Raw genomic sequence first — 14208 nt, 5'->3', positions numbered from 1 at the left:
TCAGGAAAAGTCTACATTATGGGCAGCCCTCAGCTCAGCAATTACATGCTTGGGATGAAGAATGATGTCTCATTCCTGAGAGTGACAGGAATCTTGGAGCAATCTCTGTGTGGGACACTCACAACAGCTCTTTCAAGGAATAACCCACCTGGCAATGGAAAGGACTAAGGATGCTCTAGAACAAATGAAGTCTTTGGAATGCTCCTCTTTACTCTTACTTGACCAGGGATACAGACTTTCTGTTTGGCTGGGATAGTGATGTGACATTTTCCAGGTACTTTGACTTGAAAAAGTTGCTCTTCACTCTAATAACTCTGAGCTACATGCTGAAAGAGCAAAGCATAATCACTGCTGGCACCAGGCCTATGGAAGAACTTGCCTCCTTTCTCTACACCATGCTGATACAGCCTATACAGAACATTTGTTCCAACCAGCATGCAAACTTTACTGTTAAAGTGACAGTCTGGAATGACAAGTACAAGGGATGAGAGTTCTTCTTCTGCACCTTTTAAAATGCAAGGGAAAATTATGACAACTTGAATGTAGCCAAGATATGGAACATGCTGCCCACCGGCACCTTCAAATGCAAACAAAGCATGAATTGGTACATCGCAGCACAAACACACACACACACACACCAGAGCCCTTCTGACAAGGGGAGCCAGCAAGCTTAACATACAATAGCATAATGCGGCAGTCCCATAGACATTCTATGGGTGATACTGTCTTAACAATCTAGTTGGCCGTTACGCTCTCTCCTATGATAGAGTCGTGGAGGTTGTTATCTCAGAAAATAAAATAATGTCTGACAGCGCTTCCCTGTCAATGATAAAATAGAGAAAGGAGCTCTTAGCCCTTTCAGTATTTTTCAGCCTATGTAAGGCACATTTTAATTACTACAGAAGCATGCCAAGTCTTAACCGTTACCAAAATGCAGAATGAGACTTTTTTTGTCTGTAAGTGCTTTTCATGCTGAGTTCAAAGCGCCGCTGGTGTTGACGCCCTGAAACAAATCATGAACGCGGCTTCACTATTGCTGTAACAAAGCGGAGAGCCACAGTCTACTGTCAGATTATGGAGTTTAAGAGATTTAATGCCCACTGCAATGAATATGCAACCTATTTGGGGACTAGTTCTTTCAATTAGTCAACCTCCCAGTTAGTCTTTGGGAAACATTTAATATTACTTAAATTGGTGCTTAAATTAGATCTTTATACTGTGGAAGGTTTTGTTTGGAAAATGTTTACAAAGCATTATATTGTTACATTTTGTTTTGTTTTCTTTCCTAAGAAGGAAACAAATGCATTTTGACTGGAAAATAATTATGTATAGTGTCAAATTTCAGCACTTTTCAAATCTGCCATTAATAGCGATTAACTAGAAAAAATTATGTGATTAATCACGATTAAGAATTTTAATCGACTGGCAGCACTCATTTTTAGTTGTTAATGACGTAATATGGTGTGTTTAAGTCCTCCTGGGAAGTTTGTACTTTTGAGGTCTGAAATTGTAAATACAATGTGATGTGCATTCAAGTGATTTTAGTCCGAAAGATTTGATCTATTTTGCAATTTCATATTTCTTCCTCTATTTTTCACTTACTAATGAAGACAAGAAGCTTTTTCAGCACCAATGCAACAAAACAAAGATCAAAGCCATGCATTGGGTGTGTGCTTAATCTATTTATTTTATCATTCATGTGTGGCCACATATAATGATGGCAAATGTTGTTTTGTTGCAAACGCTTGTTGCTGCATAAACCAGCTAAATGAGTCTTATTTTCTGGCAAGTTTTATCGTTACTCTTCATTAACAATATAACAAAATGCACACAAACTAAACTACACAGTCAAAATCCTCAAGTAAAACTGAATTATTACCAATAACAAATTGCTTCCATCATCAGTTTTAATTTGGCACGCCCCCAACTGGGAAAGTCGGCTGGATGAAAAAATCAGAGATTCCAACTCGTAATTACAAATTTGTGGTGGCGTTCATGTGCGCTTATCTCATCAATATAATCATTCTGACATGACTTGAATGCACCAAAACAGTCAACAGGAATGCATATTTTATTAACTTTACTCCTAACCCAAACCCGAACCCTAAACCTAACTGAGCAAAAATGCAACCTCCAAATCGCACTCACCATTGATGTGAATGCATTAACCTCCTGGTTTCCATGGCACCAGAACCTGTATCAGTAGCACCACAGGGAAATGTGAACACTTTTAAATTGATGCAAAATTGTCTGATGAGGGATGCCGCTTGTCAGTAATTCGACAGAATGCGATTGAATTCAGAGTACATGAAGATTTGGAGGCAGCTTTTCAGTTTCCTGTGTGATCATGTTGCATATTTACACAAAGACCTAATCGGATGGAATTAAAGAGACACAGTTAGCCATTGCTTGGTGAGGGATTGTTAATTATAAGTTGATTTTAAGATTTTTTCAAGCATCTTTGAAATATTCATATTATCATAGAGATTTCTGTAATTTTATTTAACAAGATAGACTGTTTTAGAGCGACACCAACCAAGTACCATAAAGCATCACATAATTCATAAAAAATAAATTACATAATTAATGAAAACCATTGCTTTTACTGTATTTACTGATGTCTGTGCTGTTGTTTTCTTATCTGAAATAAAAGAAACTGTTAAAGTTATAAAAGCTCCACACTTACATTTATAACCAAGGGTTTTCTTAACTCAAAGGCGCTGTAAGCCAGCGGTTCTCAAAGTGTGAGGGCACTGCAGGGGAGGAGCAGAGAGACGGTGGGCTTGAAGGAGAAGTCCATTAAAAAAATTGGTATATAATTAATTGAGACCACGAGGTTACCCCATGTGACTATACCCTCCCTAGCAACCGGGCCAATTTGGTTGCTTAGGAGACCTGGCTGAAGTCACTCAGCACGCCCTGGATTCGAACTTGTGACTCTAGGGGTGGTAGTCAGCGGCAATACTCACTGAGCTACCCAGGCCCCCTCAAATCCTCTGCTTTTGTAAGAACAGGGTTTTTCCTGCATTGAAAAATTTTCGGTGGCTGAAATTTCAAATTCGTCTTGCTTTTGCCGTTTTATAAGCGCTAACTATACTTCTCATCTGGAACGTGGATGAGCACAGGGTGCTTAAAAACTGGATTCACGCGAGTGTTGTGCAATCCACCGAGAATCACACACGAGACGTGCTCTGCTCTATCCTACAGGTGCGGGTGCAGGTGCCGTGTTATGTCGTGGCGCAGATGACAAAACTTATGCGACCCATTTGAATTGTTCATGAGAATTTTCTATTTAAAAGCGAGTAATTCAACCATTTCAAACGGCTACAGCACTGACATACTGAACAGCTCTGACAAGGGAAAGGGAAAACACCTGCTCTTCACCAGCATCAATTACAATACTTTTCACATCTACACATCAACACCCATACTAACATTTATCATAAAAAACTGTAACAGAATTTTTCATTACAACTATGGAAGTAGTATTTAAAAAGTGGTGTTAAATGTGTTCAGGCTATTATTTTTTAACAAATGAACAGATTATTTTTTAAGAAAGACCAACTACCTAACTAACCACTGTAATGAGGATCCATCCATGATCTTTCTTGTGGTTATGGCATTACAAATGCAACTGTTAAACAATGAAAGAACTATAGTAAGCAAAAGGGCATGTACAATGTAGGATAAAAGTCTGGACCATTACAAATAATTAACAAACGCATGTGTACTATTTTAATACATTTCCTGTTCTGATGATGTTCGAGATTAGGGAACAAACTGGCCTGGTGTCAGATATTCCTATAATCGACAGATTCCCAAATTATTAAGAGTTTGGTAAAAGGAACACAATATCTGATTTGGAGTAGGAAACAAACATTTCCTCTATAGAAGCACAGTTCCCAAATCAGTAAAGTGGTTTACTCATGAATATTATAACTAGGCCTATAGAAATAAGGTGATAAGTTTGATTTCCCACAGCACCTTGAAGTACAAAATTCATAAACATGAAATGCAACTGCATATATTTCTAATTCAGAGACAAATGGAAAGAGATTCACAGATAGAAAGTTGGTTCACAAATAAATTGAATGAGATCCACAAGTAAATGTAAGGAGTTTCACAAAAGTGAAATTAATTTACAAATAAAAAGAATGAGATTTACAAATATATGTTAGGAGTTTCACAAAAGTTAAGTAAAATGAGATTTGCAAATAAAAAAAATGTGTAACTCACAAACACAACTCTGTCCAGCATTCATTTGTGAATCGCACGCATTTATTTGTGGATCGCTTGCTGTGCATTTGTGGATGGCAGCTCACATTTGTGAATTCTGAAACATTTCTTGCGTGAGAGCTGCGGGCAATCCACAAATAGGTGGACTCCACCCATCATCTACTCAAGCCAATCAGATAATGGCCACATTACTCGGACCAATCGTAGCACATTCTATCTTCAACCAATCACGCTTCATTTACTTCGTTTATGCTCTCATGGAATCAAGCACATACAGATATGTTCCAAGGCCGCAAACTTTCAGAGGAATCAGAGAAATCAGAGGAATACTGTGACATAAGGTTTGTATCATTTTCTCTCAGTTATAAACATGTGTTTGCCAGATCCAAACAGACATAGAAAATGTATGTATGTGTAGTAAAAACCTTTACTCTTAATGTTATATGGCAGATCCAAACAGACACTACTAGACACTACAAAAGATCAGTAGTACAGATAGTGCCTTTATAAAACATGAATCATATTAGATGATCTTAGGAGCACAAACCATCAATTAATACCCTATATTACACAGTGTACAAGATCTGCTATGCCAATAATTTGGTTTCACGTTATGTTAATATATACAGTTGTGCTCATAAGTTTGTATACCCTTGGAGAATTGGTAATATATGTACCATTTTTAAAGAAAACATGAGTGAGCAGGCAAAACACATTTCTTTTGTTTCTTATGGGATTCATATTCAACTGTAGGTTATAACAGAATGGCACAATCATAAAACAAAACATGGCAACAAAGAAAAAAATTGAAATGACCCCTGTTCAAAAGTCTGCATACCCTTAGTTCTTAATACTGTGTATTGCCCCCTTTAGCATCAATGACAGCGTGCAGTCTTTTGTAATAGTTGTCTATGAGGTCCCAAATTCTTGTAGGTGGTATAGCTGCCCATTCATCTTGGCAAAATGCCTCCAGGTCATGCAAAGTCTTTGGTCATCTTGCATGAACCGCATGTTTGAGATCTCCCCAGAGTGGCTCGATTATATAAAGGTCAGGAGACTATGATGGCCACTCCAGAACCTTCACCTTTTTCTGCTTTAACCACTGGAGGGTCAACTTGGCCTTGTGCTTAGGGTCATTTGTCGTGCACAGCTTTCGTGCAGAAGAATACAAATTGTCTGCCAGTATTTTCTGATAACATGCTGCATTCATTTTGCCATCAATTTTCACAAGATTCACAAGCTGCCTTTAGAGCTCACACACCCTCAAAACATCAGTGAGCCACCACCATGCTTCACAGTGGGGATGGTATTCTTTTCACTATAGGCCTTGTTGACCCCTCTCCAAACAAGCTCTATTTTGGTCTCGTCACTCCAAATTACAGTGTGCCAGAAGCTGTGAGGCATGTCAAGGTGTTTTTTGTGGCATTGGTGCAGTAAAGGCTTATTTCTGGCAACTCGACCATGCAGCTCATTTTTGTTCAAGTATCTTCTATTGTGCTCCTTGAAACAACCACACCATCTTTTTCCAGAGCAGCCTGTATTTCTCCTGAGGTTACCTGTGGGTTTTCCTTTGTATCCCGAATAATTCTTCTGGTGGTTGTGGCTGAAATCTTTCTTGGTCTACCCGACCTTGGCTTGGTATCAAGAGATCCCCGAATTTTCCACTTCTTGATAAGTGATTGAACAGTATTGACTGGCATTTTCAAGGCTTTGGATATCTTTTTATATCCTTTTCCATCTTTGTAAAGTTCCATTACCATATATATATATATATATATATATATATATATATATATATATATATATATACACTATATTGCCAAAAGTATTCGCTCACCCATCCAAATAATTGAATTCAGGTGTTCCAATCACTTCCATGGCCACAGGTGTATAAAATGAAGCACCTAGGCATGCAGACTGCTTCTACAAACATTTGTGAAAGAATGGGCCGCTCTCAGGAGCTCAGTGAATTCCAGCGTGGTACTGTGATAGGATGCCACCTGTGCAACAAGTCCAGTCGTGAAATTTCCTCGCTACCAAATATTCCACAGTCAACTGTCGGTGGTATTATAACAAAGTGGAAGTGATTGGGAATCACAGCAACTCAGCCACGAAGTGGTAGGCCACGTAAAATGACAGAGCGGGGTCAGCGGATGCTGAGGCGCATAGTGCGCAGAGGTCGCCAACTTTCTGCAGAGTCAATCGCTACAGTCCTCCAAAGTTCATGTGGCCTTCAGATTAGCTCAAGAACAGTGCGTAGAGAGCTTCATGGAATGGGTTTCCATGGCCAAGCAGCTGCATCCAAGCCATACATCACCAAGTGCAATGCAAAGCGTCGGATGCAGTGGTGTAAAGCATGCCACCACTGGACTCTAGAGCAGTGGAGACGTGTTCTCTGGAGTGACGAATCACGCTTCTCCATCTGGCAATCTGATGGACTAGTCTGGGTTTGGTGGTTGCCAGGAGAACGGTACTTGTCTGACTGCATTGTGCCAACTGTAAAGTTTGGTGGAGGGGGGATTATGGTGTGGGGTTGTTTTTCAGGAGCTGGGCTTGGCACCTTAGTTCCAGTGAAAGGAACTCTGAATGCTTCAGCATACCAAGAGATTTTGGACAATTCCATGCTCCCAACTTTGTGGGAACAGTTTGGGGATGGCCCCTTCCTGTTCCAACATGACTGCGCACCAGTGCACAAAGCAAGGTCCATAAAGACATGGATGAGCGAGTTTGGTGTGGAAGAACTTGACTGGCCTGCACAGAGTCCTGACCTCAACCCGATAGAGCACCTTTGGGATGAATTAGAGTGAAGACTGCGAGCCAGGCCTTCTCGCCCAACATCAGTGTCTGACCTCCCAAATGCGCTTCTGGAAGAATGGTCAAAAATTCCCATAAACACACTCCTAAACCTTGTGGAAAGCCTTCCCAGAAGAGTTGAAGCTGTTATAGCTGCAAAGGGTGGGCCGACGTCATATTAAACCCTATGGGTTAAGAATGGGATGTCACTTAAGTTCATATGCGTCTAAAGGCAGATGAGCAAATACTTTTGGCAATATAGTGTATATATATATAAAATTAATTGAAGGAATATTTCAGAGGATTTATATTTTTAGCACTTAGTGTTATGGCAGACCAGTCCAGTGTTACTCACAAGATATAATTATGTTAACCCTGTAAAATAATTTCACTATTAGTTTCACTAATTTACTCAGGAAGTTTATGGGCTGTGAGATACAGGATGACAATAATAATAATAATAATAATAATAATAATGAAAGAGTTGCAAGGATACTGGAGAACAGGTGCTCTCTGCTCCACATCACAAAAAAGATGGAAACTTTTGTGCTACTGGGAGTAAGACATCACAAAGCTCCATGGCCCAATCTTGTTTGTGTAACATGTTTCTATACAGTAATTGACTTGTTTTTAATGTGTAACTTATTTTTTCCAGTCATTTGTGCTGAATGCTCTTACCCTGAGTATCCGTCCCAGACAACTGATACATGGCAATGAGGATGTTCATGTACAAACTCAAGCAAAATGCCAGCACTCCAGTTGTAATGTTCAATTCCAGTGTTTGTGTGTGTAAATACATGTACTCAAATTTATTGTCTTTTGTAGTTACAACCTGTAATTTGTGACCAAAAAATCATACCTTTTAGCCAACAAACTTGCTTTAAAGTGTTTAAAAAAAACAGACACTCTTTAAAACCAATTTACCTCAAAATGCCTTGATAGTACTCAATAAAAGATTTGTCAACTAAATGACAAAATTTTTTAGGTCAAATGAGATGAGTCATCATTTATACTCATATTCATGTTGTTCCAAACCCAAACGACTGACTTTCTTCTGTTGGAGGAACTCAAAAGGAGATGTCAGGAATAATGATAGGGACTAACAGCCTCGCTTTCATTTCAGCCTCATTAGCAGCATCTACATTTTACAATGTATTCTCATATTCCACAGAAGAAACTAAACAGGACAGGTTTTAAAAAAAACATGAGGGTGAGTAAATGACAGAATTTTCATTTGTAAGTCAACCCAAAGACAGTGTTACAGATTATTTAAATGTTGTATTGCACTTTCACTTCAAGACATGACATTGTAACTTAAAAGAAATCTGACATAACAGAAAAATAAAGAATCTCATATTACACATGTTAAAAGGTGTCCTGTATTGGAGCTGGAACCACTGAGTTTTGGAGCAGTCAAGTGCTCAAAGTTGATGGGCAGTACACAGGGGAAACATCTGAAAAAGATGGCAGTAACTAATGAGTCAATTATCACTGTCAGAATTTGATGCTGTATTTTATGAAGGGACCCTGTAATAGTACCTCCTAAAACATTCACACAAAATTGCTAAAATGCAAAATACTAATAATTATTACCTTTAATGTATTTATTAAATACATTAACATAATGTGAAACCAAATTATTGGCATAGCACATCTTGTACACTGTGTAATATAGGGTATTAATTTATGGTTTGTGTTCCTAAGATCATTTAATATGATTCATGTTTTATAAAGGCACTATCTGTACTACTGATCTTTTGTAGTGTCTAGTAGTGTCTGTTTGGATCTGCCATATAACATTAAGAGTAAAGGTTTTTACTACACATACATACATTTTCTATTATTTAGCTAGGAGTTTCAGTCAAGAAACTTGGTTGAAATTGAAATGGCAGACTCATGCAGTCAGCCAGGTTACAGTAGCTATAAAGCTAATTATCAGGACACTCTACAAATGGGCAATTTTCAGCTGTTAACATTTAACAAGACACCACATGTTTATAACTAAGAGAAAATGATATGAACCTTACCTCACAGTATTCCTCTGATGGTGTACGTTTCTTTAAAAGTTTGCGGCCTCGGAGCTTATCTGTAAGTGCTTGGTTTCATACTTATGAGTACGCTGTGACTCTGGCCCGCACTGATAGTAAAATGAAGCGTGATTGGTTGAAGATAGAATGTGCTACGATTGGTCCGAGTAATGTGGCCATTATCTGATTGGCTTGAGTAGATGATGGGTGGAGTCCACCTATTTGTGGATTGCCCGCAGCTCTCGTGCAAGAAATGTTTAAGAATTCACAAATGTGAGCTGCCATCCACAAATGCACAGCAAGTGATCCACAAATAAATGTGTGCGATTCACAAATAAATGCTGGACAGAGTTGTGTTTGTGAGTTAAAAAATACAGTACTGTGCAAAAGTCTTAGGCACATAAGATGTTACACAAAAGCATTTGTCTTAAGATGGTTATTTATATCTTCGGCTTTAATGTGTCAATAGGAAATATAAATGTTAGACTCCCAAACATTACTTTTGCAAATAGAAAAGATTAGTATAGAAGAACAGGGAGCCCTGCAACTCATGTCATGGCCCCCTCAGAGCCCCCCCACTGAACATCGTGTCAGTCTGAGATGACACAAAGAGACAGAAGCAACTGAAACAGCCTAAATAGATAGAAGAACTGTGGCGAATTCTCCAAGAAGCTTGGAACATCCTATCTGCCAACAACCAAGAAAAACTGTGTCCAGGTGTACCTAGGAGAATTGGTGCTGTTTTAAAGGCAAAGGTAGTCACACCAAATATTGATTTAGCTTTTTTATGTTTACTGGACTTTGTATGACATTAAGTGATAAATGAAAACTATTTATGTCATTGTTTTTGAAGATATCCTCACTATGCAACATTTTTCACAAGTGCATAAAACTTTTGCACAGTACTGTATATTTGTAAATAATTTTTTTATTTGCAAATCTCATTTTATTTATAATAATAATAATAATAATTCCTTACATTTATATAATGCTTTTCTAAGTACTCAAATCATTTTACATAGTATAGGGAAATCTCCTTAACCACCACCAGTGTGCAGCATCCACCTGGATGATGCGACGGCAGCCATAGTGTGCCAGTACGCTCACCACACACCAGCTATTGGTGTAGAGGAAAGAGTAGAGTTATAGAGCTAATTCATGGATGGGGTTTATTAGGAGGCCATGATTGAGAAGGGCCAATGGGGGGAATTTGGCCAGGACACTGGGGTTTCACCTCTACTCTTTACAAGAAGTGTACTGGGATTTTTAATGACTAAAGAGATTCAGGACCTCGGTTTAACATCTCATCTGAAAGACGGTGTTTTGTTTTTGTTTTTTTTTTTTTTACAGTATAGCATCCCCGTCACTATACTGGGGCATTAGGACCCACACAGACCACATGGTGAGCACCCCCTGCTGGCATCCCTAATACCTCTTCCAGCAGCAACCATAGTTTTCCCCAGGAGGTCTCCCATCCAGATACTGGCCAGGCTTAACCCTGCTTAGCTATAGTGGGCAACCAGGCAAGAGCTGCAGGGTGATATGGCTGCTCTTATTTGTGAATTCACATTATTTTTTTGAAACTCCTAACATACACCGATCAGCCACAACATTAAAACCACCTTCCTAATATTGTGTAGGTCCCCCTCGAGCCGCCAAAACAGCGCCAAACCGAATGGTTATTTGAGTTACCGTAAACTTTGTCAGTTCAAACCAGTCTGGCCATTCTCTGTTGACCTCATCAACAAGTCATTTCTGTCCACAGAACTGGATGTTTTTAGTTTTTGGCAGCATTCTGAGTAAACTCTAGAGACTGTTGTGTGTGAAAATCCCAGGAGATCAGCAGTTACAGAAATACTCAAACCAAGCCCATCTGGCACCAACAATCATGCCACGGTCCAAATCACTGAGATTGCATTTTTTCCCCATTCTGATGGTTGATGTGAACATTAACTGAAGCTCCTGACCCGTGTATGCATGATTTTATGCACTGCACTGCTGCCACATGATTGGCTGATTAGATAATCACATGGATGATTGTTGGTGCCAGATGGATCTCCTGGGATTTTCACACACACAGCAGTCTCTAGAATTTACTCCAAATGGTGCCAAAAACAAAAAACATCCAGTGAGGGGCAGTTCTCTGGACGGAAACACCTTGTTGATGAGAGAGATCAGCAGAGAATATCCAGACTGGTTTGAACTGACAAAGTCTACAGTAACTCAGATAACCGCTCTGTACAATTGTGGTGAGAAGAATGCTATTCTGAGATGCGGGTTGGCGCTGTTTTGGCGGCATGAGGGGGACCTACACAATATTAGGCAGGTGGTTTTAATATTTGTGTATCTCTTTACAAATTTTTATTTGTGAATTCATTTCATTTTTGTGAAATTCCTTAAATTTATTTGTGGATCTCATTTAATATATTTGTGAACCAACTTTCTATTTGTGAATCTCTTTCCATTTGTCTCTGAATTAGAAACAATTCTAACTCCATACATTTTTAACTATTTCGAAATCAGTTATTAGTAATTGGCTACAGTTAGATTTGAATAAAATGACATCAAATTTAGTTTTATCTTATGTATTCTTGTTTACAGAGACAATAAATAGCTTTTTGTATGACTATGCAACAATTACAACTCATTTTACTATGAAAGGTGCGATTGGATTCAAAATTGGGCTCAAAATGTTTGATTAGTAAAGGGGGGGCTTGACTGAAAAGTTTGGGAGCCACTGCTGAAAGCGATTTTAGCCATTCTAGAATTTCCCCAAGATGAGCCATTGGATTAACCACACCCCCTTTTCCCCCAAACCCTACCCTCCAAAGATACCAAAGGAGCTTTATTGAGACTGACACAAGCAGAAAAGGGTTGTCAAAACCAACAGTAGCAAAATAGCGTCCTCAACTGACAACTGTTATAAGCAGCATGGCATAAAAAATGGCAGTAAGCCTCAATAATTCGCTGTAACTACAATACTATGAGAACGTGCAAAATGATTGACAGGCAGAAAGCGATTTTGTTGCTGTTTACAGAGTCTAGAGCTGTCACAGAGACCGTTGAGATATCTCAGGACACTTATTTCATATCTTTCAGGGAGTAGTAAACATTTTTGCATACATTTTCATGGAAAAAATAGCTTACAGCACCTTTTAAAGAGTTTCTTGCCACCTTTGTTGGAAGGGATATAACAAAAGACTAACAGTATGGAAAATGACACTAAAGACATAAAAACCTATTGCTTGCCAATTAAAACAATACAAACATGAAAACATGTTTTGAATAAACACCTGGAATATTTCATTTTTAAATGGCCTGTTTTTCTGTGTTTAATAATTTATCCATTATATTAATAAATAATGATGATAAATGATGATATTATGGGTAGGGGACATAAAAATGTACTGTATAGTAGGAATGACCCAGATGCCCTCTGCAGTGTCTCTCCGCTCCTGCTTTCCCATGCATATTTATCTCTACTACCATTTCTGTGTGATTCAGTATGAAATGAAGTGTCTGCGGATCTCCCTATACTGGAGCAGTGAGTTATATAAAGTGTGAAATGTGTTGTTTTGTTGAGGTTTGCAGTTGTATGCATGATGTGACTAAATGCCTCATGAAAAGTGACAGATCAGCTTTAAATCTGAATATAGATCATATATGAATATATAATATATATTTAAAATAGTCTTTCTCTCTGCTTTCAGTGTGATCCAGGAGAGGCCACTAAACTGCTCTACGACCTGCTGTACACAGAGCCCATAAAGATCGTCCTGATGCCGGGCTGTAGTTCTGTGTCCACACTGGTGGCTGAAGCTGCTCGCATGTGGAACCTCATTGTGGTGGGTTCTTCTCTTCACCAGAACATATTCACTTCATAGATTAATATATACTATATATTCATAAAACAGGGTATATCCTGAATTCACTCCTAAAGGAAAATAAATCTGGGTAGTCTGTCATCTCATGGTGCTGTATAACTCAAATCAAAAATCAAACACTCAAACAGGTTTCATCAGTGGAAGCTTAATACCACAGTGAAGATGAGCTGTCTAAATACATTCCCATCTTGGAACATGCGGGACTTCACTGAAATACCCAAAACTCAACTGAAATGGCTTGCAGACATTTCGGATCAAATATTTATGTCATTTGATTTCACTTTTGATTCATCTTTGAAGTGCACTCCCACTGGCTCATCTTCCCTTTTTTTAGTCTCTTTATTTTGCATGCTCTGCTCTATTTTTGTAGATGTAGAAAGCTTTATCTCTCCACATATGAGTTTTGACCTACAGTATATATCCCCCTGCTGGCCTTGAAACCCTTCCTGTTTCCACCCCCTGAGCAGAACTGTCACTCAGCAGCATCTCAGAAAATATAACCAAGAACTCTCCGCTGTCATCTGATTTGACATACTGATGTCAGAGGCATCTTAAAAGGAATTGATTAAATTTACGCCTCTGTTTCTTTCATTTTAAATATCTGTGTTACATTTGAACTTTTATCATAGTTTTGCGTGCCTGTCTCGCTCACTGAAATCCCCTAGTGTATGTTACATAGAGCTTTTTTGAGTGAAACGTAACTGAGTAACCCTGCAAGAGCTAATTTAGCCCTTTGGGGGATAGGTTTTCCTGTGGTAATTGTTTCGCACATTTTTTGTATTTGTTGTCTGTTTCTCAGTTGTCCTATGGCTCCAGTTCTCCAGCCCTCTCCAACCGTCAGCGCTTCCCCACCTTCTTCCGCACGCACCCCTCCGCCACATTGCACAACCCCACGCGCGTACAGCTCTTCCAGAAGTGGAAGTGGACCAAGATCGCCACCATCCAGCAGACTACCGAAGTTTTCACCTCTGTGAGTGAGACACCGATACAATAATTCTTATGTTTAAGTGTCTGATAACGGATACACAGAACCAATTTTTAAAGGTGCACTTAATCATTTTTTTTGCTTACCTTTAAACATAAAGAAATAGTAATAGTAGAATAGGAAAAACATGTTCAAAATATGGTGCTCATATGACCAGCCATATATTACTTATTTATTTTAATAACCCCCTGGAATATTAACGCTTTCACTTATTATTTATGACTGACTGCAAATAGAGCAGTTCTACAATGACATCGGTAACTGAGAACTTCTGTTTCTGTGT

General features: G+C 38.7%; 1 protein-coding gene and 2 long non-coding RNA genes across 3 annotated transcripts in view; 1 reads left to right on the top strand and 2 right to left on the bottom strand.

Annotated features, from left to right (window-relative positions):
• Positions 1-14208, top strand: part of LOC127425258 (gamma-aminobutyric acid type B receptor subunit 1-like) — a 193419-nt gene that overhangs the window by 95409 nt on the left and 83802 nt on the right. The window contains exons 8-9 of the mRNA XM_051671006.1: positions 12767-12901; positions 13740-13910. Of these exons, the coding sequence (XP_051526966.1) occupies positions 12767-12901; positions 13740-13910 (306 nt within the window). The remainder of the gene's footprint in view (positions 1-12766; positions 12902-13739; positions 13911-14208) is intronic.
• On the bottom strand, positions 2155-6014 carry LOC127425260 (uncharacterized). The gene is made up of 3 exons (XR_007894595.1): positions 4323-6014; positions 2687-2753; positions 2155-2370 (listed from the first exon to the last, which is right to left on the bottom strand). It is a non-coding gene; the product is annotated as an uncharacterized LOC127425260 (long non-coding RNA).
• On the bottom strand, positions 7824-9160 carry LOC127425259 (uncharacterized). Its single transcript, XR_007894594.1, has 2 exons — positions 9057-9160; positions 7824-8483 (listed from the first exon to the last, which is right to left on the bottom strand). It is a non-coding gene; the product is annotated as an uncharacterized LOC127425259 (long non-coding RNA).

Source organism: Myxocyprinus asiaticus, chromosome 34 (assembly GCF_019703515.2).
Source record: "Myxocyprinus asiaticus isolate MX2 ecotype Aquarium Trade chromosome 34, UBuf_Myxa_2, whole genome shotgun sequence".
Lineage (NCBI taxonomy): Eukaryota > Metazoa > Chordata > Actinopteri > Cypriniformes > Catostomidae > Myxocyprinus > Myxocyprinus asiaticus.
The sequence above is the reverse complement of the archived record's forward strand: the minus strand, read 5'-3'. Positions and strand labels throughout refer to the sequence as shown.